The sequence below is a fragment of the Perissodus microlepis genome, chromosome 5, assembly GCF_051167445.1.
Source record: "Perissodus microlepis isolate ML-2025 ecotype Zambia chromosome 5, ASM5116744v1, whole genome shotgun sequence".
Taxonomy (NCBI): Eukaryota; Metazoa; Chordata; class Actinopteri; order Cichliformes; family Cichlidae; genus Perissodus; species Perissodus microlepis.
Window position 1 is genome coordinate 22,057,421 of NC_140465.1, and position 27,087 is coordinate 22,084,507.

General features: G+C 40.9%; 1 protein-coding gene across 3 annotated transcripts in view; it reads left to right on the plus strand.

The window, feature by feature from the left end:
- The first annotated feature begins 6,294 nt into the window (after nt 1-6,294).
- Nucleotides 6,295-27,087, plus strand: part of cacna2d2a (calcium channel, voltage-dependent, alpha 2/delta subunit 2a) — a 178,272-nt gene continuing 157,479 nt past the window's right edge. For all 3 annotated transcript variants that reach the window (XM_084928802.1, XM_084928803.1, XM_084928804.1), the window contains exons 1-2: nt 6,295-6,741; nt 11,183-11,264. In XM_084928802.1, coding sequence (XP_084784928.1) covers nt 6,626-6,741; nt 11,183-11,264 — 198 coding nt within the window. In that variant the 5' untranslated portion in view covers nt 6,295-6,625. The remainder of the gene's footprint in view (nt 6,742-11,182; nt 11,265-27,087) is intronic.

Below are 27,087 nucleotides of genomic sequence, written 5' to 3' on the forward strand. Positions count from 1 at the left end.
GTTGACCTGTAACGAGGTGAAAACTGCAAAATCTGCATGTTCATGTAGAAACTAATTGAAATTACTGTGTATTGCGGGTTTGCATGAATGTGAAAGTAAGCCACTTATAGGTTAACCTAAACCATTCAGTAGAACTAACAACAAGTAAGTTATCTGCAGATAATAGATTCATCGATGTAATTATTGTGCTTTGCATGTGCTTTAGTTGCGTATTTTGGTATACTGGGCACTGCAGACCTGCTCTGTCTATGAAATGCTGTTGTATGTTGTATTAATCAGTTTAAATTGCACTTCTAATAGATGCATATCTGTTAATAGGTGAATAACCAAAACAGTTCTGACCCGACTAACAAGCATGCCATGAATCCCCTTAAAAGCCTAGAGTGATTGCAGCACATGCTTTTCCATTCAAACCAATGCTCCAGCTGTAAAACCTGTGAAGGTTAGCTGTTGTCATGCATGGTGATGTGATGTATTACAGGCTTTCAGTCTTGGTCCTGCCTCTCGCTGCAGGCCACCTATTTCCCCATGAATCCTCACTCGCTCTGTCTTGGGTTGTAAAATCTGCCCGTTTGAGTACAGCTGTGTGTGTTTGTGTCTGTCAGTGTGACTATGGCGAATAAGCTCCAGAATGTGTGTTATCTATTAATTCCTTCATTAAGCTCTTATCATCAGTTTTAATGCCAATTAAGATGCGCTTTAATGTGACGGCAGGGCGGGCAAGCGACTATGCACTTCTCACTCCACAGTGACAAGAGAAGAGGGGTAGACCACGTTCAGACAGGACCACCCGCTTGCCTTATCAAACCACCAAAGGCACCACAGGCCTGTTAGTTTTGCCTCTTTAGTACTGACACTGTTTAATGTGCTCTGTATGGCAACACCTAGCACTTCAGTCACTGCAAACATATTGAAGGCCCATGATGTGGGCATCCCACCGTAGAGCAGATTGTAGTGGTTCCTGCTTGAGTTTTTTTTTTTTAACATAAATTCAACACATTTCATCTGATTTTTAAAATAGATTAAACTTTAGAAGCATTTGAAGGGAGGGTTTCTGAGTTTCACCAGAAGACAGAACTGGGAGATGAGTTGAAAATTGTTGCGAAGAGGCAAAAATCACATGCTCCACTTCACAATGTAGGACATGTAGAAGTCAGAGCTTTCTCTGAATGTGAGCTGACACTGCTCTGCTATATGAACGCACAGGATAGAGACCACATTTAGATGGGTACGTAGCCGCATACAGACAGGTGCCTTCTGTGTTCGTACCATATGGAACAAGGCAAAACTTTTGCAAACACAGCCAGGGTCACGATGAGCACTTTTCTGTGCATTATAATTAGGCAGCATTGACAGATCTGCAATATGCAGTGTAAGCAGATGGCTCATGGACAGTGAGAGGGAGGGGCAGGGGGTGTTGTGCCACGACGGGCTACAGGTCTCGTGTTGTAGCAGCTGGCTGTCAACTCTGGGATGTTGTATGTCAGTAAAACGAGTTTTTAAAAAGGAGACTGAAGAGTGATGGAGATTGAAAGAAAAGAGAATAATGGTGGATTGAGGATAAGGAGATCTAATATTGGATCATAAATGATATACTGCAACTTATGACTGTCACTATCAATACGGGGTTTTTGGCACTTTTTAAAGCGATCAATTATTTTGTCAGAATGATACTGAATCAGTCAGACTATTGTGTAATTCTAAATAAAGCCGATGTATGATTTGTATTGTCTGACAGTAAAAGATCAGAATAATATCTGGTATATTGAAACGTATGACAAATAGCATAAAATGCTTATACTTTTAGAAGCTGCAAGCAGCAAAATTTTTAGCAGTTTTGCTCAAAAATCTGATTATTTTATGGTTACAATAATTCAATTTTGTCTTTTGACTATTTTAGTATTTGGCTAATTGTTTGGGCAGCAGACTTACAGTGGCCCACTGGAAGTGACTATAAGGCTGATTTTGACTGTAAAAAGTTTTTTTTTACTTCAGACATAGAACCCAAAGATGTCAAATGCTAATTATAGCATATGTAAATAGTCATACAAGGTTATGGTCTAAATCAAGATAGCTAAAAATAGCTAAATAAGAATACAAATCGGAGCAGTCTGCAGAAACATTCAGTCAATACCAAAGGCAAACTGTCTTCAAACAGTGCTGCTATAGCCCTGGTGTACTACGCTGACACGAACCGCAAGTCTAAAATATACTGGACTGACCTTTCTATGAATGTCATAAACCAGAACTACAGCACTTCCTTTCGTGTGTTTCTTCATCTCCTCTCCCTGTGTGGCACTGATGTCTCTTTCCTCCCCTCTATTTCCACTCTCTATCCTTCTCAATCCCAGCTTTGATGTATGCATGAGGGAGGATTTCCTGAAGACCAAAGAGGCCATTACCCAGGGGCCATTAGGCCTCTAGTAGAGCATGTCAATGAGTGCTGAGTCTTGCTCTGTTTTCACATGCGACCACTTGTCTATGTGGGTGAGGCAGGGAAAGATTCTCCGGGGGAGATCAAATAAAATGTAGCTTTTAAATGCTCATATTTCTTGCAAATACATCTCTACTTGTAATATCGCAGCGCTGTTTGTGTGCCCTGCTGTAGAATTTAATATAGGGTTTGTTTACTGTACTGTTGCACGTGTTGAGGTTGGGTCATTAATTGGCGCTGTTGTTCTTTCATGCAGACTAAGAACGAGGGGAGTGAGTCATCATCATCAGGATGAAACGCTCTGACATTTGAGCACGAAAGTCCCAGAGTGCTTTGCAGCCCATCGTCTCTGGGTATGTTTGTATTTTACAGTAAGGTATACAGAGCACTGGGGCCTGAATCAGGGATTTCCCTTATTGATTTTTTCACAAAGCGGTTAGGTCGTGTAGGAAAACACTGTGTTATAGAGCCAAGCAAATAATATGGCATGGTGGGCTATATAAATATTTATGTAAAATAAATGTCTTGTTTGGAGGTTTTCTCCTGATCTTCTTAGTGGATAAAACTAAATAGGGGGATAAGCTGTGAGGTGAGCAGGGAGTGAAGTAAAAGAGACACAAAGGGAAAATAACCTTGATTACTGGAATCACTTTGCTGATCTTTTCAGTACATCCCCGTGGAGGACAAGGGCACTGTGCCTTTTCTCTGCTATGGTTAAAAAAATACTCTCAAAGAGAGCATGTGGCAAATGAGTGACAGTATATCATGCTCCTGTTTTTACAGGAAACACTTGAGAGGATCATTGAAGTTTTCTGAGAGCCTTGGGGCTCTCTCTCAAGGGCAACTGACTCTATCATCTGCACTGAATGTGATGCACAGTCATTGTCTAATCAGAAAAATAAAAACTTAGCATTCAGCATGCTGACTAGCGTCGGTTTTACAGAGGGTGAAGCCTCACATTTTCTGTCCAGCCCACCAGAACGTCAGCACAGAGGCCACAGAAAGAGACGGAGGAGGACGTTAAGGGAGAGAGAACGATGGATAAGGTGGAGGAAAAGTGAGATAAGAGACCAGTGCATCTCTGTGTGTATGTGTGTGTGTACTTGTCTGGATGTGTGGAGCGTGCCTTTACTGGTGACTTCCCCTGAGGCCTGCAGACAGGGAAACAAGGAGTGATTAATTTTACTCTAACCTACTTGGCCTCTGTCTAGGAGAGCACTCCTCAGAAAGGAAGCTGGAGTCCAATACACAGCTACGAATCCTGCCTCCTTTTGCAACACTCACAAGGATCAATAACAGATTGGCAGGTCAATCACTTTAGACGCACGGCCAATGAGAGACACCCTATGTAGCGGAGCCCCGCCTCTTGTTTACTTTTCTCACCCTCTGAAGGCTCAGCAAAGCTTGAGGCCATTGATCTGTGTGTTTTCACTGAGCAGATCCCTTAGCTGGCCTGATCGATCAGCTATAATAAAGAGTGGATTCTCTATAAGCGTTGCAGCGTGGTCAATGAGATCCAAGGCCCCAGGGTGACAATCACCTCTTTTATCTTCCTCTCTTCTGCCCACATGAACACCACCGCAAGTACGGGTGAATTAAATTAAATTTGCATTTAAGGTGTGACATTGTTGAATATGACCCGGCCAACACGCAGTGTTACTTAAATTGGTTGCCAGTGTTATTTTGGTCCCCAAAGGTATGTGTACACACTGTTATTTTATTTGCATAGATTAAAAAAAAAGTCCAGCTCTGGACAGCTCTTTTATTGAGAGAAATCTACAAACTGTTCGCTCATTTAAAATTAGTTAATTTTTCCATGTCCTGGCCCTTTGAGTCAGGTGAATTGAGATACGTTGGCCTAATGTATGTTTGAGTGGACGGATTGAACCAGGGGTGTCAGTGAGTCAGCACAAACGTTTAGTGTGAGTCAGCCAACCTACCAGTATCTGGTTGCTGTTATTATTAATGCGACGATGGGGAGTATAATGGTGTAAATTAATGTGTGAGAGTAGCCATCCATTAAGGTTATTTTTCCCAGCGTGGGGAATAGTAATGTATCAAAACATGACTGTTTCCTGCCTCTCTGCTACACATTTGTTTGGATGAGAGGGAGATACTCAATATGATTAAAAAAAACTATAGCTCTGGGAACTATAGAAGTGTATTTGTTTCCTCATTTCCTGAGAAACAGATGTTTGTTCTGACTGAATGATCCGTGACAACTATGTACATAAACAGGGGACTGCTGCTGCTGTAGCTCTTCATCCCTGCCATCAGGTGGGTTTTTCCCCCTCCTGCTGAGGTCCATGCCCCGCAGTGTGTCCTTTCTACCAAAACAGCCCCGTCTTCTCTGTCAGGGAAGAGACAGAAATGCTGTGCAGCAACCCTGCCGACTGCTGTGCGGCTTTCTGTAGCAGAGCACCTGCGTGTCCCCTGCCGAATGACTGAGCCAAGGACAACACAGCTACAAGAACGACTGTCTCTCTGTGCCCAGCAAATGAGCTGAGAGATGCATGGCTCCCCCAGGAGCAGCCGAAGGGGACCGAGTGTCCCAAGCCTGCGCTTTTGACTGGCAGACAACTGGAAAAATCAGAAAAAAAACCCAAACCTGAAGCCCTGAGCACCTTAATCCCTAAACTCTGGGATTTTATAGTGTCGCTTGATCGCAGTAATAAGAATAAATATGAAGTGGCACACCTTAAGTCAGAAACTATACTATATATTGTATGAATGTACCTGAAATATGGGTTTTGTTTAGGTGCAAATGTGCCCTCCAGTTATGGAAACAGGAAGATCAGAGAACAGAGCAGTGCAGGAAAAGGTAAAAAAGCAGGTACAGGTGTGCATGTGTGCACACATACAAAGACACAAGCACACACACACGCACACAGCTGATAGAAGGAGATAGTCACTTCTCCAGGGGGGAACTTCATGCTGAATTACATTTACTCTGAGGTTTCTGTGCATCTCTCCTCCTTGTTTACCTTTAAAATGAACGCTATCTGACTTATATGTCCAGAGGAAAAGTTGCTCCACTCAAATATGACCTATTAAATAGCTTATGATAATGGGAGGTTGCTATTTATGAGAAACAAGGAGCCAGACCCTGCCTTTCTGTAAATTCAAAGCCCCTCGATCCAAATAGCCAGTGAGAGCATGAAACACTATTGCTAGGTATCTAGGTGGCTAATTTTCCTTGCATCCATTTAAATGTTCATCCACTGGACGAGAGGTCTTAATGAGTAGAACAAATATAGTTTGGGAAGCAGCCCCAAGGCCACTGCTGCTGACTGTTTATACGCTAGTTAATATAACATGGCCCTCTGGTATTATGCTTCCAATTACCCCAAATGACACCTTGGATTCTGATCATAATCTCGAGTCTGGTGAAAACATAAGAGTATGAACTGGACATGAGGAGGAGGAGGAGGTGGCCTGATGCGCGCCCCCGTCTGTTGCACAGAAGTAGGTTGTTTGAATGGAGGAAGGGCCGCCAGTGCCAACAGCTGAGTCAAGTGTCACAGATGGACGAGGCGATTACAGGAAGTTGGGCTACCAGGCTTACAAAAATAAAATCCTACAACTCTAAAGCTTAAATCTAGCCAGAGAGCTTTCTTTAAAAGAGCAGCTAATTTTCGAAGTTGGTGAAAAAAGCGCATAATATGTGGTCAAAAAATGCTCATATGATGTAAGACCGCTGAAATCCGGGTATTTTCTGATTAAAAAAACACTTTTGGCAGGTTTTCTGGTCTCTTTTCTGTTGGATACTGGCCTAAAGGCGTCACATTGTTTTATTTTGAAAGTCACAATGGGAAAATTGAAGCGGCACAGCGACCAGCTTCACCGTGTATGGTTGTTACATTGGAGACGTTGGGAGAGAAAAGGAGCAAATGTGCGCGGCGACGGAGAGGGAGGGAGGAAAGCGAGTGCGCAAATAGGCAGCCAGGCACATCGGCAGCCGCGGCAGAGCATCTTCCTGATCCTGATCTCCCGTGTCTTCAGCTGCCAATTCTTCGTGTGCGTCTCTGATTGAGATTTCACTGCCGGGCTGAAGTGTCCAGAAGCCTCCGCCAACCATCACCTCCCACTACACACTTTCTCCGGAGCTCGGTTATTCTTAGCTCAGCTGTGAGAGACTGTCCTTCCGGTCCTTCTCTTATTTATCTCAGTTTCTTGAATATTTAATGGAAAATGGCGATCTGCGCACAGTCGTACGGTGTCTTCTGCCTCTTGACAATCCAAACTGTACTTATCATATGCGTCTCCACGCCGACAGCCGGGACCCACCTCTTCCCACAGCACTACACGTAAGTACCCTGCACGGTTTTGGTGGGGAGGATAAACTGGGGGGGTGCGGAGTGCGGAACTAGGACAGGTGGCCCCAGACGAGCCTGCACATGAAGCGGCGTTTACCTTGGTGCGAGATGAGCCGCTGTCCCTGATGCTGACACGCAGACTCAGCTTCCGTCTCCGATGCTGCGTTATGAGTGTCATTCTCACACGGCTTATGTTGTTGTTGTGGTGGTGTTGGTGGGCACTGGCATTAAAGCCCAAAGTCTTATTCCGCTAGTGACAGTCAACATGGAGTACGCACATGTGGCGAAAGAAAAAGGAGGTGGGGGGAGAAAACACAGTGCCAGCGATAGTTAAAAATACAAAAATATTAAAGAGATAGTCCAAGTGTTGTTTTGCTGTCAGTGCAGGAGGGAGAATATCCCGCTTAGACGCAGTCCTCTACAAAGTCTCTAAAAGCACTCGCACCGTGAAAGTAATCATATCTATCTCACCGCAGGGTGTGTTTTTTTTGTTTTGTTTTTGCTTTTAATGGCTCATTTTGTTTCAGACTCTAAATATGGAAACGTCACACTCGAAATTTAGACGCACTTGAGGGCAGCATTACAAGTGACCGCAGGGCGCAGAAAGTAGTAAAGCATCCAGCTGTGAGGAGAGCACAAAAAATAAAGCAAAAATACAAACAAAAAACAACAGCAACAAAAAAAACTATTTCTGGAATTATTCAGCGCACATCTGTTGGGGGGGGGGGGATATTTAGCATTTATACCCCCATTCCCTTCTCTTATGCGAACATTATAATAATTTCACCTTGAAGGACGCGCAAAGGCGACTGAAGCCAAATGTTTACCGCGACAGTTTACCACCTGTGCACCGTCAACTGTTCAATAAAAGTCAGTAATTTACCCCCCAAAAAATATTTTTCCCTATTTTTTCTTTCTTTCAATGGCTATTACTTCACTTAAGATTGTATTTCAGAGTTCCGATAATCCTCTTTATGCTCAACAATAAACCCTCGTGAGTGCAACAGTTAGTCTCACACTGAAGTATCGCTCCAAATGTCGCCCTCTTTATAATAACCATGACGTGATGATCTGATGCGAAGACTGTGTGTAGCCCGAAGTGCTGTTTAGTCAGTCAGGTTCCCAGAAATGATTCCTGTGTGATGCATCAACCAGATCATGTCTTTAAAATCTCCGGGGCTCTGTTAATTCGATGGCCAAGGTGACTTTCAAAAAAAAAAAAAAAAAATCAGTTATCTTTTATTCTACTGTGGATTGACTTAAAACTACAATTTACCGGATCACTGATTTGATTGTTTTAGCTCTGTAAGTGATGCAGTTAATTTATCTTACACCCGAGTTACTTTGCAAACAAAACCCTGAAATTCAGTTTATTATGACTTTTAAGCAACCCTAATTTCCATCTCCCCCTGTTTAAAGACACGTTTATTTTCCAAAACTACGTTTTCTTTAACTATACACTATTGTTCCTTTTTAATAGAGAAACTGTGTCATTATTTCTTACTTTCCCGGTGTCCTTGTTTAAGCAGATAAAGAGAAGCTAAATATTCTGTAGGGCTGGTTATATATGCAGTCTGTGTTTTATCCAGTCATCTCTTGAGATTTCTAAACTGGGTTTTGGGTCACCCACATCACTGTGGTATTTGCCAGAATTTGACAGTTAATTGAAGTGTATCGGGAGCAATGGTGGCAGTTTATTTGATGTATATTGCTGACACACACAGACACACAAACACACCCATGCACGGGTCAGAGCTTCTCCATGTTCGAGGTCTAGCTGAAGAAATGCACGTATAAGGATGCTCGCTTCGTTTTCAGAGCAGTCGCCAGAAAGTGTGCGTTTTCTACAGCTTGCCATCTACCAGTATGGGCTGCATAGTACTAAATATTACACTGAAGTGTTGTTTATGCTTATAATTTAGTGTGTATGTAGGTGTGTGTGGTAGACTGAGAGGTATCTGCAGGGGAAGTTATTTCCTCATTTCTAAAAAAAAAAAAAAAAAAGTTGATAACTGGAATCTAAATGGCAAAATATCATCAGCACTTTGCACCAGATGATATGACCACACACAAAAATAGCCCACCTTCTGCCCTAATAGATAGATGAGAGTGGCACTTCGAATGATGAGATCCATTGCGGCCGAATGAGCGTAGTGACAGTATGGGTCTGACTCACACAGGTCTTCCATCCAAACTCATTTCATCACACTTTCTGCTTTTCCATAATGTTTGGCTAACATAAATCATAAAACAAGCAAGACGAATCAAAACACAAGAAGGCAAATGGCAAAGTTGTACTGCTGCTTTGGACTACAGAGAGCCAGAGAGCATCAGTCGGCTTTCATGTAGTGCATTATGACAACTTTTGTCTTTTAAAGAGAGATCACAGCTTTCATAATGCAGAAGGTCTCCGAGCACTCACTGAGCATTAGGCCACAGTAATGCGTATAATTTACCAAACAACCACGTCCTGCTATCTCTGCAGCTGCTATTGAATGAACGATTCTGCATATTTGATACTGCAAGATATTTTTTGCCACGCAGTCTCCAACTTCTTGCTTTGTGCTTTAAAACATTGTTATGCCAGCTTTATTTGACCTGGTGCGACGCAAGTCGTGTAGTCTGTTCACACACAGAATATAAATATGACACAGATGTTATTTTAAGTGTTAAATGTATTCAACTTAGACTGAAACCATTAGATAGGAGGCCTTTGTGCATCAGTGCACGTGTGCATAAATGACCTATAGATACTTTTATCACAATATGAGACACAATATTAGCTGAGATTTTTAGATTTATTCGATTTTAATTGGTGGCCTAAGCTTAAACATATGTCTTGACATAATATGCAGTGGAAGGGTATTTATGTGTAGCTCACCTACAGGTCTCCCAATCCAAACTTGTGTTTCTTTATCCCTGGAGTGGGCAATGTGAAAAAAGTAATATGGCCTTAATATTGCTATGCATTTTTTACATACTGACTAAAATATTCAAATCACATGGTGAACATTCAAACTGATGGCTATCCTTCTGTGTCAAATCAATCTCATATTATAAGTCTTTAAGAGAAACATGCATCTCATGCAAGCATCTATCTATCTATCTATCTATCTATCTATCTATCTATCTATCTATCTATCTATCTATCTATCTATCTATCTATCTATCTATCTATCTATCTATCTATCTATCTATCTATCTATCTATCTATCTATCTATCTATCTATCTATCTATCTATCTATCTATCTATCTATCTATCTATCTATCTATCTATGATGTTGTGTGTAGTATCCAGACTAAAGAGGTTGCGTAAGAAGTCTGCCTGGCTCGGGGACAGAGGTATTGTCCCTCACTGTTAGTATCACTGTGTCCTGCTCAGCTTTGTTCTCACTGTAAACTTGTTTTCATTTCATATTGAATGACCTTTTTATAGTCACAGCTTCCCCCCCTTCTCTGCTCCTTTTAGAGGCCCTCTTGCTTTCCTTTAATCACGATCCCTATAAACACAGGGAACTTGCACACTCGCTGGCGTGTTTGCTCTGCTGTTACTCACTTGATGAAGCCTGCTCTGGCTTGGTGATTATGGCGGGCGCTGTCACTACTTGGCAGATTTGTGCAATTTAATAAATCTGTCTCCCCTCTTGTCTTCAGAGCAAATCTGACATTTAAAAATGACATTTGTCTCCGTCATCATATTAAAAGACAAACGGCTGTGTTGTTGATGCTAGTGATTAGCTATCTGCAGGCTGCTGAAAGGAAAAAGGTTGGCATGGAATCAGTGGTTGGCTAGCAAACACATGACATAATTTATTCATCTGATTGCTGAGAGATGAGCTTTCATAATAGGTTTTTTTTTGTTCTCCTTTTTTTCTGTGAAAATTTCTTGTTGGCTTTTCACATGAGTTGTTCAGCATGAATCTTGGTTGGCAGGTTGGCCCCTGCTGCTTCTCTAAAGTGATCTGGTAAAAATCTTCATCCATTAAGTCATTTGTTGCTTGCTGAGAGATATACAGTGATGAGCTCCAGCCGTTTGATCTCTTAATTCCAAACTTGGCTCCGTCTAACGGAGATCAGCTCCTGCTTAGGCTGCACTTCTGTCAGACCTGAGCAGTTTTATTGTAGAACCGCTGATCCCAGCCGAGCGTAGACAGGCACGTACGCTGCCTGGACGGAACACATACATGCAAGATGTGATGGGGAGAGAAGATGCTGATGACCAACCCAGACATTAACTGGAGATAGGATAGTGATACTTCCAGACAGGCATCCCAAAAGGGGCAGTGTGTGGCAGTTTTCCAGCAGAAAGAGAGCCACACACTGCCGCTGTCTTGCAAATGCACTCACTTATATGCAGTGGTAGAGAAATGAAAGTTTTCGTGATGATGTTGAAATGATAATGGTGAAAATGTCTTAACTTTACTTTTGCAGAATGATTCACTGGGCTGGACGCATTGAGAAGGAGCTGGAAAAGGTTCTGCAGCACGTCACCGGAGCTCAGCAGATGAGATCGGTAAGTTGACGTCACGCCTGCATGTGACGCCCCGCATTTTCCTGCATTATTAATCAGTATGATTGCACTCCTCTTCAAGGTCCAGCGTGAGGGTGTGGATATCTTTAAGGTACTGTGTTGACTTGAGTGATGAAGTGAGATAATATAGAAGAAGTGATCTTCTATATTAGTGTGACATAACTTCACGAGTGGAGATGACTGCGTTTTTTCCAAATCATCTTTTGCTGTCAAGAATTTTCCTTTGGCCAGATCCCCCTTAACTTCTAGTAACCTCTAGATTGATTGCTCATTTAATTTGAAATAAGCATTTAAAAAATTGAGTGGTGTTGGATATTTAAGCGTCTACCTCCCAGTTTAGCGTTTTGCGGTTTTCCTTCTGTTTTTTTGCACCACATGTCTGTCCTGTGATAGGCAGATGGTTTAGCATAGTGTGACTGACACAGTTTCATCATATTTGTGCTGCGTGCGCGTGTTGGCCACGTTTCCAGAGTTTGTAATTCACCCTAAAATAAATGCTTCATTATTGCTGTGTAGATGAGAATGATTCATCCAGCCAGTACGGAGCCTGTGGCTTTAATTCCAGCAGCAACAGTGGTTAGTGCGATAGCAATGTTGATCTGCAGGGCCCACGACCCCTTTATAGGAAGTCTGGTTCAGCTCTCTGTTAAAAAGGTCCTAGCCTCTGATCCTATGAGTCTTACCCAGTACGTAACGCAGAGTTCAGATGAAGCCGATGTGGGTGAGGGGGCTCGCCCAGTCCTGACTGCCTCGAAATCATCCCAATGTCTTCCCTTTCTTCATCTGGTAAATTTTATGAAATCATACATTTTTAAAGTCAGACATTCAGAGATCAGAGCGTCCACTGTGGCACGTCATTCCTCACACACACACACACACCCTCATATTTCTTAAGGCCGTTTCTACACAGGCTTTCAGTTAGCCCTGCCCTTAGAATGGTTGCTGTATTTTCACATTATTATATTGGTTAACTTAAACATAATCATACTTGTCTGGTTATATTCTTATCAGTAGCATAGTGAACTATCAGCAAAATTACATATGAATCATATTTCTGTGTCTATAAATCACATAAAAACCTGGATGATGAGTCTTTTACTTGTGGTTGGAGCTGAGCTGAGAGATCTCAGCCTCCATGACAGCTGTTAGTATAGTGGCGACACTGATGGATCCCAGAGAGGAGGAAGTAAGCTGACAGAAATCGCGCTGCTGTAAAGGGTAATGACCATTAGTGGATATCAGGCGTGCACTCAGACAGCATGATAGAGACAGGTTGATTTTTAGCACTCATCCAGTGTAAACAAAACACAGAGAGAGTGTTTACCTGCTAAAATATTTGCCTTTTGCTTTTTTGTTGCTCCCACTGGGCAGTGTGGATATCTACACAAGCAGTAGACTTTAAAAATAAGGCGACTCATTGTTTGAAAGTCAAAGTATCTGAAAAATGTATTGTATCTCAAGAATATTGTCATTTTTAAAACAGTATTGATTTAAATGTGGTGTAGATGCATTCTGGGGATAAACTGGGTGGAGAAAGGCTTTTTCAGCTAAAGAGTTTGAAGAGTTTTCTCAACATATAAAGTAGCCGATCACCCTTTAACTGATCTAAAAGGTTAATAAACTACTAAAGTACTACCCTCTTTAAAAAAAAATAATAATAAAAATAACTGTTTGTGCATTTTGGTGATAATTTGCTGCCAATTTTGATCTCAAGTTGTCCGGATCTGTAAATCCACTGAAAAGTAACCAATAAAAACCCTCCACATTTCCCCACTTTCTTGTAGTGTAAAGACAGAAAACATTCACATTTAGTGCAGTTCAGCTGTAGCAATAAGTCACTTTTCTTCACATTCAGTCTGTTTGCTGTCATTGAAAAGAAATGCTGCTGCCATAAATCACACAAACACGTTTGTTACTTCATGGGTAATGTCTCTGTCAGGAGGAAGGCTGTAAAACTGACAATTTGTTTTATCCCATGGCTCGGGTTTAACTAGCAGTTTGGACGACTGTCATGACCTGATCACTTCCGTCAATAATGACCTGCAACACAATGTTCCTGATGCAATATCCCCCTTAGATTTGTTGGCTTATGTTTTGTTTTGGATTTCTGATTATTGTTAAATTACTCCATTCTTTTCTTCACTAAATGTTGGAAACGGCCAAAAAAGGCTGTCATATTACTACTCATTATAAAACTCATTCAGCATGTATAGCTGAATGAACCTGAACTTAATGATTCCTAAAGCTGCAAAGTGGTGTTGACATGACGTTAAATGCTCAGTAGGATTTAAGTTCTGTGGATTTAAACTAATTTCCACTGGCGGTGACTCGAGTTTATTCGGTGGACCAAACCCAGTGAAGCCACTCTCTTCTGAAAACGCTGCGTCTGCCTGGCGATGGTTTGCGTGGGGTGCCCATATGGCTGTGCGTGCATGTGTATGCGGTGGCCTGACTGTGTGCACAGGCCGGGTGCGAAAGAACATTTATCATTGCCCCAAACAGGAGTCGTCACAGGGTGTGCTAAATGGCCCAGCATGCCTAGAAAAGCCATTTTCTAAATGGATGCCTCTCTCTATACGTGTGTCTGATAGAAATCTTCCCAGGGCTATGCCGGCTGGTAACAAGATTGCCTCCCTCTGCGCCCCCTTCCTCTTCATGCGCAGTTTATTCTCAGAGACAAAAAATGTAAAGTGTGTGCAAATTATTTTTGAGTTTGTCTTACATGGGGAGAGACAAGGGAACTAAGTTGAATGTAATGTGGCATGCTCAGTTGGTCTCGGTCGAGATTTTATTTTCTCTGACAAGCGAGGTAGTGGGTGAAAGAGAGAGAAAGGCCAAGACAGTCCGAAGTCGCACAAGTAAATAAGGAAAAAACAACAAAAAAACATGCTCTGCTCAAGCATTTCCCCGTACGCTATATGAAGCTAATATTTCTTTGTTATTGACCTATTGCTTTGTTGAATTTGGATATGAAAATTTTCACTAAAATTTTGGCAAACAGATTAAATGGACATGTTGGATCAATTATCCATCCGGATCAAACTGGGTTTGTCCCCCAGAGGTTTTCCTTCTTTAATGTTCGAAGATTGATGAATATTATGTATCATAGGCACTGGGGAGCTTCCAAGATCGCAGCACTGAGCTTAGATGCTGAAAAGGCGTTTGACCAGGTCGAGTGGGCCTATATGCTTCGGGTACTGGAGAAGTTTGGTTTAGGCGAACAGTTTATATCATGGGTTGATATGATATATAGGCATCCTTCTTCTTCCATTCTTACTAACCAAGATAGATCAGCGCCTTTTTTTTTTACACCGCGGGACACGACAAGGCTGCCCTTTGAACCCTTTGCTCTTCGCAATTTCTATTGAACCTCTTGCAGTAGCCATTAGGAATGAGCCCTCTATTGACCCTGTCCGATTGGGGAATATCAAGCACTACATTTCTTTATATGTGGATGATGTTGTTTTGTTCTTGTCAAATCCTGAGCGATCTGTTCCTGTACTTTTAGATGTGGTGAGGTCGTTTGGGGAAATCTCAGGTTATACAATTAATTGGCAGAAGAGTGAGTTTGTGGCTTTAACTGCAAACTTGGATGTTGATTTTTTGAAAATTTTGCCTTTTAAAATTACAGACAGATTGAAATACTTGGGTGTTATTTTGCCTAAGGATCCTAAATTGATCTTCAGGTTGAATTATCTTGAACAAGTTGAAAAATTGAAAAAGGACATTGAGAAATGGAGGGCTCTCCCTATTTCCATGGTAGGTCGCATTAATGTAATTAAAATTGTTTCCCTTCCTAAATTTCTATATTTATTTTTAAACTTACCTATTTTTTTGAATAAGCAATTTTTAAAAGTGATCGACTCAGTAGTATTACCATTTGTTTGGGGCTTTAAAACTCACAGGATATCAAAAGTTCATCTATGTAAGTCTAAACTTAAGGGTGGATTTGCTCTGCCATTGTTTCAGTTTTATTATTGGGCTGCATATGCTAGAACTTTTCGTCCTCTAATCCGCGAACCAAGGTCAATAATTTTACAGTTTTGAACTGCGTTAAAATCTTTAGTCAGATCAAAAAAGGTTGTGCTCTACCAGACACTTCGATCCACACTCCAATATATTGTAATCATGCATTTCCACCCTCATGTTTAGATGCCTCTTTTGAGGTCTGGACACAGAAAGGTATTATTACTCTCAAAGACTTATATATATTGACAGGCAGTTTGCATCATTTACTCAGTTGCAAAACAAGTTCTCTCTCCCTGCGTCACATTTTTTTCATTATTTACAGATAAGAAACTATGTTCGTTAGAGTATTCTTAATTTTCCATCTCTTCCGGAAGAGCGGTCAATCTTTACACTCCTTCTGAGTTCCCCGGATTCTAAAAAGTTGGTTTCTGGTTTTGTTAAAGCTTTTTCTGAGTATTTAAATTTTAAATCTGACTTTTTGAAGATATCATGGGAGGAGGAGCTTGGTTTGCAAATAGGAGATGAGGTGTGGGAGAGGAGTCTGTGTAGGATCCATTCTTGCTCTATAAATGCAAGGCATCAGTTAATTCAATTCAAAGTGCTTCACAGACTTCATTATTCAAAAACTAAACTGCACAGGATTTTTCCTTCTATTAGTCCGATATGTGATCGTTGTAAACTTGGAGAAGGCTCTCTCACTCATTTATTTTGGACTTGTCCCAAATTGCATAACTACTGGTTGGACATTTTTAAATGTTTTTCTGATATCTATAATTGCACATTAGAGCCGGACCCAATAATTGCATTGTTTGGATCTTCCTCTTCCCTTTTACACCTCAGGTCTGCTGCACAAACTACAGTTTTGTTCAGAATGGTAATTGCTAAGAAAATTATCTTGACTCTCTGGAAGTCGGATATTGTACCTCAATTCAAAATCAGGCGATCGTGGCTCAAGAGTTGGGAGTTCGCCTTGTAATCGGAAGGTTGCCGGTTCGAGCCCCGGCTTGGACAGTCTCGGTCGTTGTGTCCTTGAGCAAGACACTTCACCCGTTTGCCTACTAGTGGTGGTCAGAGGGCCCGGTGGCGCCAGTGTCCGGCAGCTTCGCCTCTGTCAGTGTGTGTCACTGCCACCAGTGTGTGAATGGGTGGATGACTGGATGTGGAAAGCGCTTTGGGGTCCTTAGGGACTAGTAAAGCGTATGGAGAGAACTAGGTAAACATTAGCAGACAAACTTAGTAATTTCTTTGATGTGTGGCAGCCATTTTTAGACCATGTATTAAAACAAAGTCCTGTTTGATCGATCACCAATAACTCAGCCTACCACCTTAGCGTTTTATTTCTGTTTATTGCCAGTGTTGAAGTAGTATTTTTGTCTTTGCAGTGTAATCTTTTGTCTTATTTGTGTTTTTTAGCCCTTGCTGTTGTGTTGTCTGTTGTTTTTTTGTTTTTTGTTTTTTTTTGTCCCTTTTTTTCCTTATATCAAAAAATCTCAATAAACATACTTAAAAAAAAAAAAAAAACATGCTCCGAATTGGTTGACTTTTAAAGCAGCTCACAGATGTGCGTCTCTGTTCCAAATGTTCAGGTCCCTCTGAAGATAAATAAGAAGATTCAAGCTCTTCAAATGTTTAATAAAATCACGCTCTAATATATTCGGCCCAGGTTTGGTCAAGATGTTCTTCTCGCCCAGGGGAGTGAAAGAAAGCTAGAGGGTGAGTGCACTGGAGGAGTTGGAAGTTTCAAATGGAAGAGCGCAGATAGACAAGGAGAGTGGGCGGCTTTCAGAGCGGAGGAGGGTTTTTTAGAGAGAAAAGGAATGAAGGATGGCTTGACAATTGAGATTGATGTTCAGGCGATTTTGTGTGTATATTTAGTGTCAAACTACTTGAGATGGATGAAATGATAGAGGGAAAGGACGAGAATTGGTAAATTTAAATATGAGCAGACAGATGCTGTTTATAGTCCTTATCCTCCTCATTATCCTCCGTGCCGCTGCTTTTGATGTGTTACAGTACGTGGTGATGATGAGAGGTGGTGGTGGACACTGGCATTGTTTTCTTATCCTCGGGCTTATTCAAAGCAGTTTTAATAGGGAACACATGAGCAGCGCGCCCACGCCCACATACTGTCGTTACAGATGGTTAATCAGAGATACAGACTTGCAAAAATTCCATTAATCCAATAATAATAATTATTTAGATATTTGAAGATTTATTGGAGTTATTTTTGAAAGCAAAAATAAAAACGAGTTACTGGTTAAAAGCCCATCAAGTGAGAAGATTTAATATTTTGGCTGCATGCTGGGGGGTTGCTCAGACAAAATAAAACAATACGCTGAAGATTTAATGGCGAATCAAATATATGACTGATTGATTATTTGTTATGTTTATAGATTGAACAAAATGATAGAACAGGATTGGTCCATATTGACATAACTGCATCACACAGTTGCTGTATCCCAAAGGTCCTCTCTTGAATTGAGACCTAGTGACCACGGAGGCTCATTGCCATGTTCAAAAAACCAGTTTGAGAAGATCTGAGGTTTGATTTGAGCGTATTCATTCAGAGAACTGCCGCTCACTGGATATTTTATCTTTTTCAGCCCATTCTCTATAAACCCTACAAATGGTTATGAGGAAAAAAGTCCCAGTGCATGAACGATTTCTGAAATACTCATACCAGCCTGTCGGACATCAACAACCATGGCATGGTGAAAATGACTAAAATAAAATCCTTTCTTCCCCATTCTGATGCTCATTTTGAACTTCATCTTGCTCATGTCTACATGCCCGAATGCACTGAATTGTTGTCATTGTGATTAGATATCTCCCTTAAAAAGCAGCTGAATAGGTGTACCTAACTTGACTTTCCTCTCCCATCACTAAAGGTCGATATATCTACGTGGATTTAACCACAGCAGCTACACAATAGCCCCCTCTATGATTCCGAATGGCTAATTGCTTGCCCTCCTGCAGCCCTCGTTGGACTGATTGCTTTGTTTAAACTAAAAAAACTGCCGTTTCATGTCGCAATTCAAGATAAACCAATCAGCTGGATGGAGTGGACACACTCAAAGATATGGTCCCAAGCAAGAAAAAGCTGCCAATCAGTAATCAGTGACTGCAGAAGGACTTGGTTTGATTGGTGTGTTCTGCGGGAATGCCTTCGAGACATGACCACTACAAGTAACCCCCTCTGCAGGGCATACCTACTTAAGAGGAAAGTCCCACTATAAGTAACATCCACTATACGAGACTGCATTTGTGTGTTGGTTAAGGCTAGGGTCGCACTTGGAAAATAACAACTTATAGGTATGCTTGGGTGATTCACACACCTCCAGCTACAACTTATATCGTTACATGCGCCACACTTTGGCGACTTTCAATGAGCCCTAAGTGTTCTTATTCCATATCTGAGGCTCTGAATTGTGTCAGGAAGACTTCTGTTTTAGGCTGAGTGTCTTTACTCTAGCCTGACTGAGCCTTGAATGTCTCGACCAGCTCTGCAGAGTCACAGAGGACAGGGTGTACAACATTTGGATAAATCTAGTGCAACTTGTCAGAACCTGGCCCCAGTGAAAGATATGATAGGCCTTGCCTATCACAGTGCATAGTGATGTTCTTCTTTCTATTCAGTCTGCCACCTGCCTTCTTTGTGCCTTTTCTCAAAGTGTGCTGCCACTCTGATTTTTACAGCGGCTGCTTAAAACATAGTTTAACCAAAACTGGCCCCTAATTTTCCTCACCAGCAGCTCCTTCAGTCTCACAATATCATTGTCAGCCATAACACGATATGCCAGCAGCAAATAAAGCTTTAAAGCAACCAGCAACAGACAATTGCACGATACAGTAGTCACCTAAATGAAATTACCACTAAAACACACCCCTGTGCTCTACTGCACACAGTTGTGTTGCTGGAGATTTACAACAAATGATAGCAAAATTGGCAACAGCGCACAATAACACAGATGAAAGCATAACTGGTTATGGGACACCTGTGCATTAACTACATTAGTCATGTCTGCACTTATGCCTTATAAAGAAAAACACAAGCATGACAGTCAGATACCTCACGTTCACCATCTCCAGGTGGTGGCTAGCATTAGCACTAGCAGGTGTGCTCACAGAGTGCTTTTAAAGAATCTGACATTTTTGTGCTCGTACTCCATTTCATCTGAGTCACCGTCTCTCTTCTGTGTAGATTTTTGCAGTTGGAGGCACGTAGGGAGATTTTTTTAGCTTCAATATGTTCACTAAGAGTTAAAAAGAATTACTGTTTGGGCAGCAGAGCTAACTAAGACTGATTCAGTCACAGCTAGTAGGTGACGGGATGTAAACAGAGGATTTATGGAGATGAACAGGAAATGAAACAACGTGCTACATTACAAATTTTCTGTTAAATTTTTTGGGGGGGCCATTTCTTTCATTTTTTGTTTTTTTTGTAAAATACTGAAAAATATTCCAAACCCTTTGGATTCAGATACTCATTTATAAGAATCTGAGACATGTTTGAGCAAAATCACTCTTTGGGGTAACTATGCAGCAACTTACTTCTGGTCTCCAACAAGGCAGAGTACACTAGGTCTAACTAGACACTGCTTGTGTAATTATAAGCACAGACTTTATAATACACACACACACATACATACATATATATATATATATATATATATATATATATATATATATATATATATATATATATATATATATATATATATATATATATATATATATATATATTATCTTGTATTTATAAATTTCATGGCTGCAGAAAGAGAGGGTGCTATCCTTGTTGCAAAAGGCACATTAAATATCACAGCAACCTCTGCCAAATGGAAAATAAATACATAGATGACTAAATAAATGTGTTAAAACACTTTCAGTAATAAAATTGCCTTTAATTTGCCTTAAAAATAAATGGCAAGCATCATTGCAAAATAACATTGCATAGCATAGTCACCAGTAGCTAGAAATCGCACGTTTTTCTAAGTAAGCTATCAGGTCAGTTATCACAATAGCACAGTAAGATTATTTTCTTTTAAAGTTTTTGATAACCAGCTTATAGAAAACGCAGCAGATTTAAGAAGCTGTTCACAGAGGCTGAAAACTCTTGCAGTTGTCCCACTGTTTACCAAATCGGTGGCCTCGTCTGGGTGATAGTTCTTCGAAACATGGTTACACTCTACCACAAACCAAAGAGACTCACATACTGCCACTGATGAATGTCCTTACACACATTTTGAACATGTTGGACATGTTGGAAATTTATCGCCTAAATGTCTGAGTGCAAAGTGACATTTGGGGTGTTACAACCGTGCCTGCAGATGAAGATAATGCTTTGGCTTAATGCGAGGTGCTGCCGAGCAGTTTAACATTATCATTAAGCTGCAAAAAGGGCATTTGACTTTTTTGCTGCCCAAATTGGACTTTTGGGTAAAATATTGTGCATATTTGGATGTGTTCTAGTCTGCTGTGCATAAGTAGGCTTATTGTATGTTATTGGCGGCTATGTCTAAAGGAAGCCTGCAGTTCAGTTCTGCCGTACTTTTTTTCATTATGAATTTGCTCACCTGTGTGTGACCAACCTAGGCACCCTCTCATATAGCAGAAGTTTAATTACTCATATTTGTGCTATTAAAATGTTGTGCTTGTTTCAATGATCTTTTTCTCTGCTGTTCAGCCAAGTATTGCATGCTTATTCTGGCCAGTTGTGTGCAGCATGCTTTGGTAGTCTCAAGACTGGTTTACTTTGATTTATTTTCCAGTTAATTAAAAAAAAAAAAAAAAAAAAAAAAAGCTCGAGCTGCTCCCTTAATCACAAGGGGCGGCCACAGTGGGAGCGCTGCATGCTTGATTTGGGTTTTTTTTTATGCTAGATGCCCTTCCTGATGCAACCCCATACAGATTTGTGTCCATGACAACTAAAAAAAACTAAGTAAACTTTCCTACAGCTCTGGTCCTTTTTATGTAAAATTTTAATCTCTCAAGTACATCCTGACCATGCAGCAAATGAATGTACGGCTGTTAAAACTACAGTATTTCCCACTGACTTTTAGCGGAGTACTTCAGTACTTCAGTACATGTAATTAAGTATATTCATGAACTTTTATAAACGTGCAAAAATCACACACATGCCCATCGTGTCAGAGCAGTTTCCACAAATTCAGTTTAGCAAAAAAAAAAAAAAATCATTTCAATGACAAGATAATAATCAGCATGAATGATTTAGACTCATACATATCAGTTTATAACGCTGCACTCTGAGGATCTGACAGCTCGCCTCCACGCCCTGTCTGCCTGCCATTTACTGCTCTTTGCTGGGAACCTGATAGCAGCATCAAGATCAATATACCCACATGTTAACGTAGGGTGGAAGGACTTAATGCTAATTAATGGACATGTGATTCATTCAGTTTTCATTCAAGTTCTGTTTTGTTTTTGTTTTTGTGCTCTCTTTCTTTCCTTTCCCTCATTCTCACTCTGTTTGTATCTTTGTGCCGGATGGTCAACACTGTATCAGTCGGCACCACCGACCACATGCTGGTAGCAAGTTTATCTCAGTGCAGCACAAACCTTCTCGCCTCTAGTGCTGCCAGTGCACACATGCACACAGTCATGAGCGTGCACGTGTGCACCGGCAGCGCTAAAGCCGTCTTTTCTTTGTGTTGTTGACATTGCTGATGAGCTTTTGGTTCAATTTGGTCAGTTCGATTTGGTTTTGTTATATGCAGGCTGAATGCAATTTCAAATGTCTTTTCAATTTCTCTAAACCTTCTCTCTTCCTCCACTCCAAAAAAAAGAGACGGTTACTCACAGCCGAGACAACCAGCTTGGACAAACAGATATCTCTCTAAAGTGCACTGGTGGATTTACTCAGTATTGCTGACTACAGAAATTTCCAATAATCTGTCTGAAATGCCGAATCCTATGCTAGACATCTCCTGTGCTCTCACACCACACCTCCTTTTTTCCTATAGCTGATGTCAGCTTCAACCCCCCCCCACACCTCACACCTCAGTCCCTCTGCAGGCTCATCCGTCAGTAGATGATTATGTGAGGGCTGATCAATCCCATTCATTCTGTGATTTAATGGCTTCCTTGGACTACACATGGCTTACAGAAGAGTTAAAGGTCCCTCCTCTCAATGCGAGCAGTTACCTTTAAAGGAATGAGAGATGGAGCGTGCTCAGGCCTCCTCTGTCAGTTCTCCTTCTGCCCTTCCCCCTCTATCTTCTGGCCTGGACCTTACACAACAGCTACTTGTTATCTGGTTGTGTGAAACATCAGAGGCTATTTCTGAACAACAGTTGACTCTCTGGCTCTCGTATTCTTTACCCGTGGCTTGTGTTTGGCTTGAGTATCCCTGAGTCATTGCGTAGCTCACGTCAGTGTACACCATAGTTTATTCTGTCTGTTAAAATGGGTGATTAATTCACTGCAGCTTTTTAAAAAGCATTTTACATCAGCAGCAAAAGCTGTGGACAAATAGAGGCTTTCTCTGCATTTTTGTGGCACCAAATTTGCAGTTCATTATTATGTACGCTCAAAGTGTTTGATACTTTCCTCTTGGACCATAATTAAAACTAAACATGCTAAACAAGTTATAGTAGGGCAAAAACAGTTAAGTAACTGTGCTAAAAAAAAATAAAATCACACTTAGGTTGTAAGGAATATAATGCAATCATGACTTTTTCCCACTCTATAATTGAACAAATGTTTAATATTATGTATGTAGAACTTCTAAATCAGATAAGCGAACAGAGACATGCATCACTAAGTGGTTTCGGGTGTGCTGGTTTAGATAGAAGCAGAATAATATTGTAAAATAAAAGAATTTATGCTTACGTCCAAAAACACTGAGTGAACTGAACATTATGAAGGTGTTTGCATTAAAAATGCATTTGAGCCTGTTGCTTTTGAATTTTCTTGTTGCGAGAAATACGAGGTAAACACTAGAAACACCATTTGTGTAACAGAATAATGTAACAGTAATGTAACAGGGTTTTTTTTGTAGTATCCTTCTGTATTGATGCAACTACAATGTCAATGGAATAGAAATGTCAAATCAATGAGGGGTCTGCAGTTTGTTTGTTTTTTACACAGTGCTAAATTAAGATTGAGCGTGGCATAATGGGGCCATGTCGTTAGGCACTAGAGCACCGAGGTTAAGTACGTCTAATTGTGATGCATTGATACAGTAATAAATTATGCACCATTGTTTGTCTACATTTCTATCCAGTTGCACTTTTGCCGAGGATGTACTGTTTAAACCTGGACGAATCCCCATCGAGATGTCTCATTAGCCGCCCCAGTGGTGACGGGTCCGAAGGGTCCGAAGGGTTGTGAAAACGTAGAGTCTGCTAGCAAACGACTTTTTTATTCTGCTTGCCTCTCTGTTTGTGTGCTTCCTCTGACAGCTACTGTGTATTTACCATGGGAAAAATAAAAAATAAAACCATGAGAAAATAACTGGACATTAGAGGCACATAAAACCAGAAGTCGGTTAAATGTTATGCAGTGTGAGGGAGCTGGTCAGCACCATTACTCCCAGCCCCAGCCTCCCCTGAGCTGACAGGAGAACAGAAGGGCATGCAACCACACACTGTTTATTTTTCTGCCTTTTTATTGGTTTTCTGACACCGGGGAAGGTTACAAGGATTCCTCAGCTCCCGAGCTTGATGGCCTGGCACTGGTTGGCGGTGTTTGTATAAATGAAAATACATACGTATATCTGCAGAGTGCAACCCTGCATGCTGATATCTCTGGGTTAGCGTTAGGAGCAATTACTAGAAATAGCTTTGCAATAAAAAATATGACAGTTTGGAAAAAGTGGAACCAGATTATGTAGCGCCAGTCCCCCGTCTACAGTTTCACATGACGTCTGTTTTTTTTTTAAAATTATGATTAATATTTTCCCCAGCTTGCTAAAAGCTGTTGAAAACCTCCAGTATTTGATCCAGTATGATTTTCTAATGATCGTTATTAAATCTTAACTCAAAAATATTTTATTTTGAAACCGTCAGAAGATTCCTCGACACCCTTGACTTCAAAGAAAAGTTTTTCCTTCTTGTGATGTAACCGCTGAGTCCTAGAGTAAAGTCATCTGACTGACATCAATAATGCAGGCTTGAAAGACACAGTGCTACATGCTGTGCTTACGTCATCTCTGGTCACATCATGAAGCAGCTTACCTTTATTTTACCAGGAAGTGAACGAGATTAAGAGTCTCTGTGTTTTATACGTTTTAGTCTTTGTGCAAACACTTGGAGAACATGCAAATCCACATAGAAAGTCTCTGGATTTGAACCCTGGACCTTGTTGCTGTGTGTACATCCAATGAAATGAATTACTAGGACAGAATAGGAGAAGCCAGCCAGGGGGGAAATGGCTTCTTGAGTGTCAGCATGAAACTAACCAGGATGGTCGCAGTGTCTGATTCTCACTGACATGCACTCTGATACATTAGGGGACTATATTTGTGTAACTAATTGCCTGATGAATTCAAGGAAGACAAAAGGCCGATGCGTTCATCCTACTAGAGGCTTTTTGGGGAGAAGAGAAGGCCTTGCACTTGTTTAAAGGAAGACAATATAGCATTATGTGTCAAAATAGGATTAGGGGGTCTGCTAAAGCTCCAGCCCTGTCAAAGGAAGATGCTTTATTTTGCCGATGCTGCAAATCTCTTCCCCTTGTCTCTGTCTCTTGGCATTACTTGCGAAGCGTGTGTTCACATGCTTGTGCGATTTTCATTGGTTCTTCTGTTTGATTGTTCAGGCACCACATGACGTGTCTTTGGTGCTATCTGCGCTTGACAGAAAGAAACAACTGGGTACAGTTCCCTGAATGGGTTGCACTGGTAATGTGGAGTGGCGTGATGCCCTAGAAAATTCCAGGTGTGAAGTGCTTTATTCACTCCACTGCAGAGGGAGTGCTTCTGCATGTGTGAAGTGGTAGGTGTGACGCTTATTCTCCATTGTGAGCAAAATATATTTGTGTCTTTTTATGGGTGTTTGCATGTGAGAGAGTTTGGTTGCGCCGAAGTCTCTGAGGTTTTGTCCTCTTCTTCTTCTCTTCCTCCTCCACCTGCACTCGTCTGTGATTGATTGGTCACAGTTCTGAATAACTTTAATTGGCTTGCCTCAGCAGTGGGTGGTTCTCAAACACAGGACTGCTGTGGAAGTCCTAGAAAACTGTTTGAATTTTTGATCATGTAGGCAGTAAGGACTCTCTGCTGCCTTCTGAGAGGGGTCTTCAGAAGTGCTACCTACAGTGTTTTAATTCTGTAAATCATCGTGTCTTCTGCCTTGTTATCTTTCTCTTCAAAAGCTGGAAGTGAAGCTCCCGCTCCCTCCGCAATCTGTCCACCCCCTTATTTGGCTTCGAGCTGGACTCGCTCTCATCTCTGCCTCTGGCCCTTCTCCCAGGGCCCCGTTGTTTGATGGGATTTGCTCCACCAGTACAATTGCTGCTTCACGCATACACTCGTGTATGTGTATGCATTCATATTCCATATTTACAAAAAACATACAGTATAGCAACCGTGTCTTCTAAAAATTACATTTATGTAATTTGTAAGTGAAAATATGCTTTAAGAGGGAGTGCACGCGCAGCCTTACAATTTTGATGTTGATGTTTAAATATATATGTTTTTGCTATCCAAGTGAAGGTTTGATAGTTGGAGATAGTGAGTAGCTAAATACAGTACCAGCATTACTGATACTTTTAAATTTGAAAGGCAGCGTATGTAGGGGAGAGCAGTATGTCATGATTTATGAGATGAATCAACATTAATTATCAAATTCTGAACACATTTCAATGACCACTAAATGACTTTCCACAGTAATAAGTTAACACAGTAAAACACACCTATGATTTGGCCTCATGCGGAGGACAGAAACAAAATATCGGTCCTATTTGCGCTAGTATTATTCCAGTACCAATAACAGTGTTTGAACTGATACTGTTGATATTTGAATCGATCCGCCCACTTCTAATGGTGAGACGAAAGAAGTAGCAGTAAATCTCAGTTTTTCTATATAATACAGAAATGCTGATGTAGTAAATGCAAGAAATCTGTCATCACTTATAAATAAATGTGTAAAATTACAGAAGAAGCTGGTGGCTGACTACTACTCTTGATGATCCATGTAAGAAATAGAAAGAAAATAGAATAGAAAAAGAAATTTCTATAGCAGATTGTGAAAAAATACATGAACCTTTCTGTGATTTAATTGTTATTGTTTATCTATTACTTAATTACTTTGGTGTAGTATGAATGGCAATACTGGAGGTTTTTGTCAGTAGGAAACACTGTAAAAACATTAAAGTTAAAAAGAGTTAAAAGTTACAGTTAAAATTAGGCATTGTGTCAGCCTGATGGGGTCTTTGCTGGGCTAATTCTTGGCCTCGGGCATTGTGTTTGTGACACAACCCTACACAACCCTTCTCCATCCTTTTCCAGCCCCCTTGTCTCCTTCACGTAAGTGTCTTGCCACTGTTTTGGAGATAAACCAAAGTCCTTTATATACCCAAACATCCCAAAACTGAAATAAAATAATTTTAAGCTCCCATCCTGTTTTTACTGCTTCAGTCACACCTGCTCCTTCATAGAGATCCCCATAACAAAAGCAGACAGGGGCATGTGGTCCTCCTGTTGCCATTTTTTTGGCCATCAAAACTTGTGGACCTGAAAGCCTCTCATAAAGGCCGGTCAGTATAAAATACTGACGTAGCTCCAAGCAGGATGTAGTAAAAAGTATCGCTATCAACACATTAGACTGATTAGAGACAAAGAGAACACCATTACCTCCCTTTACGAGTTATTTCACAGTGA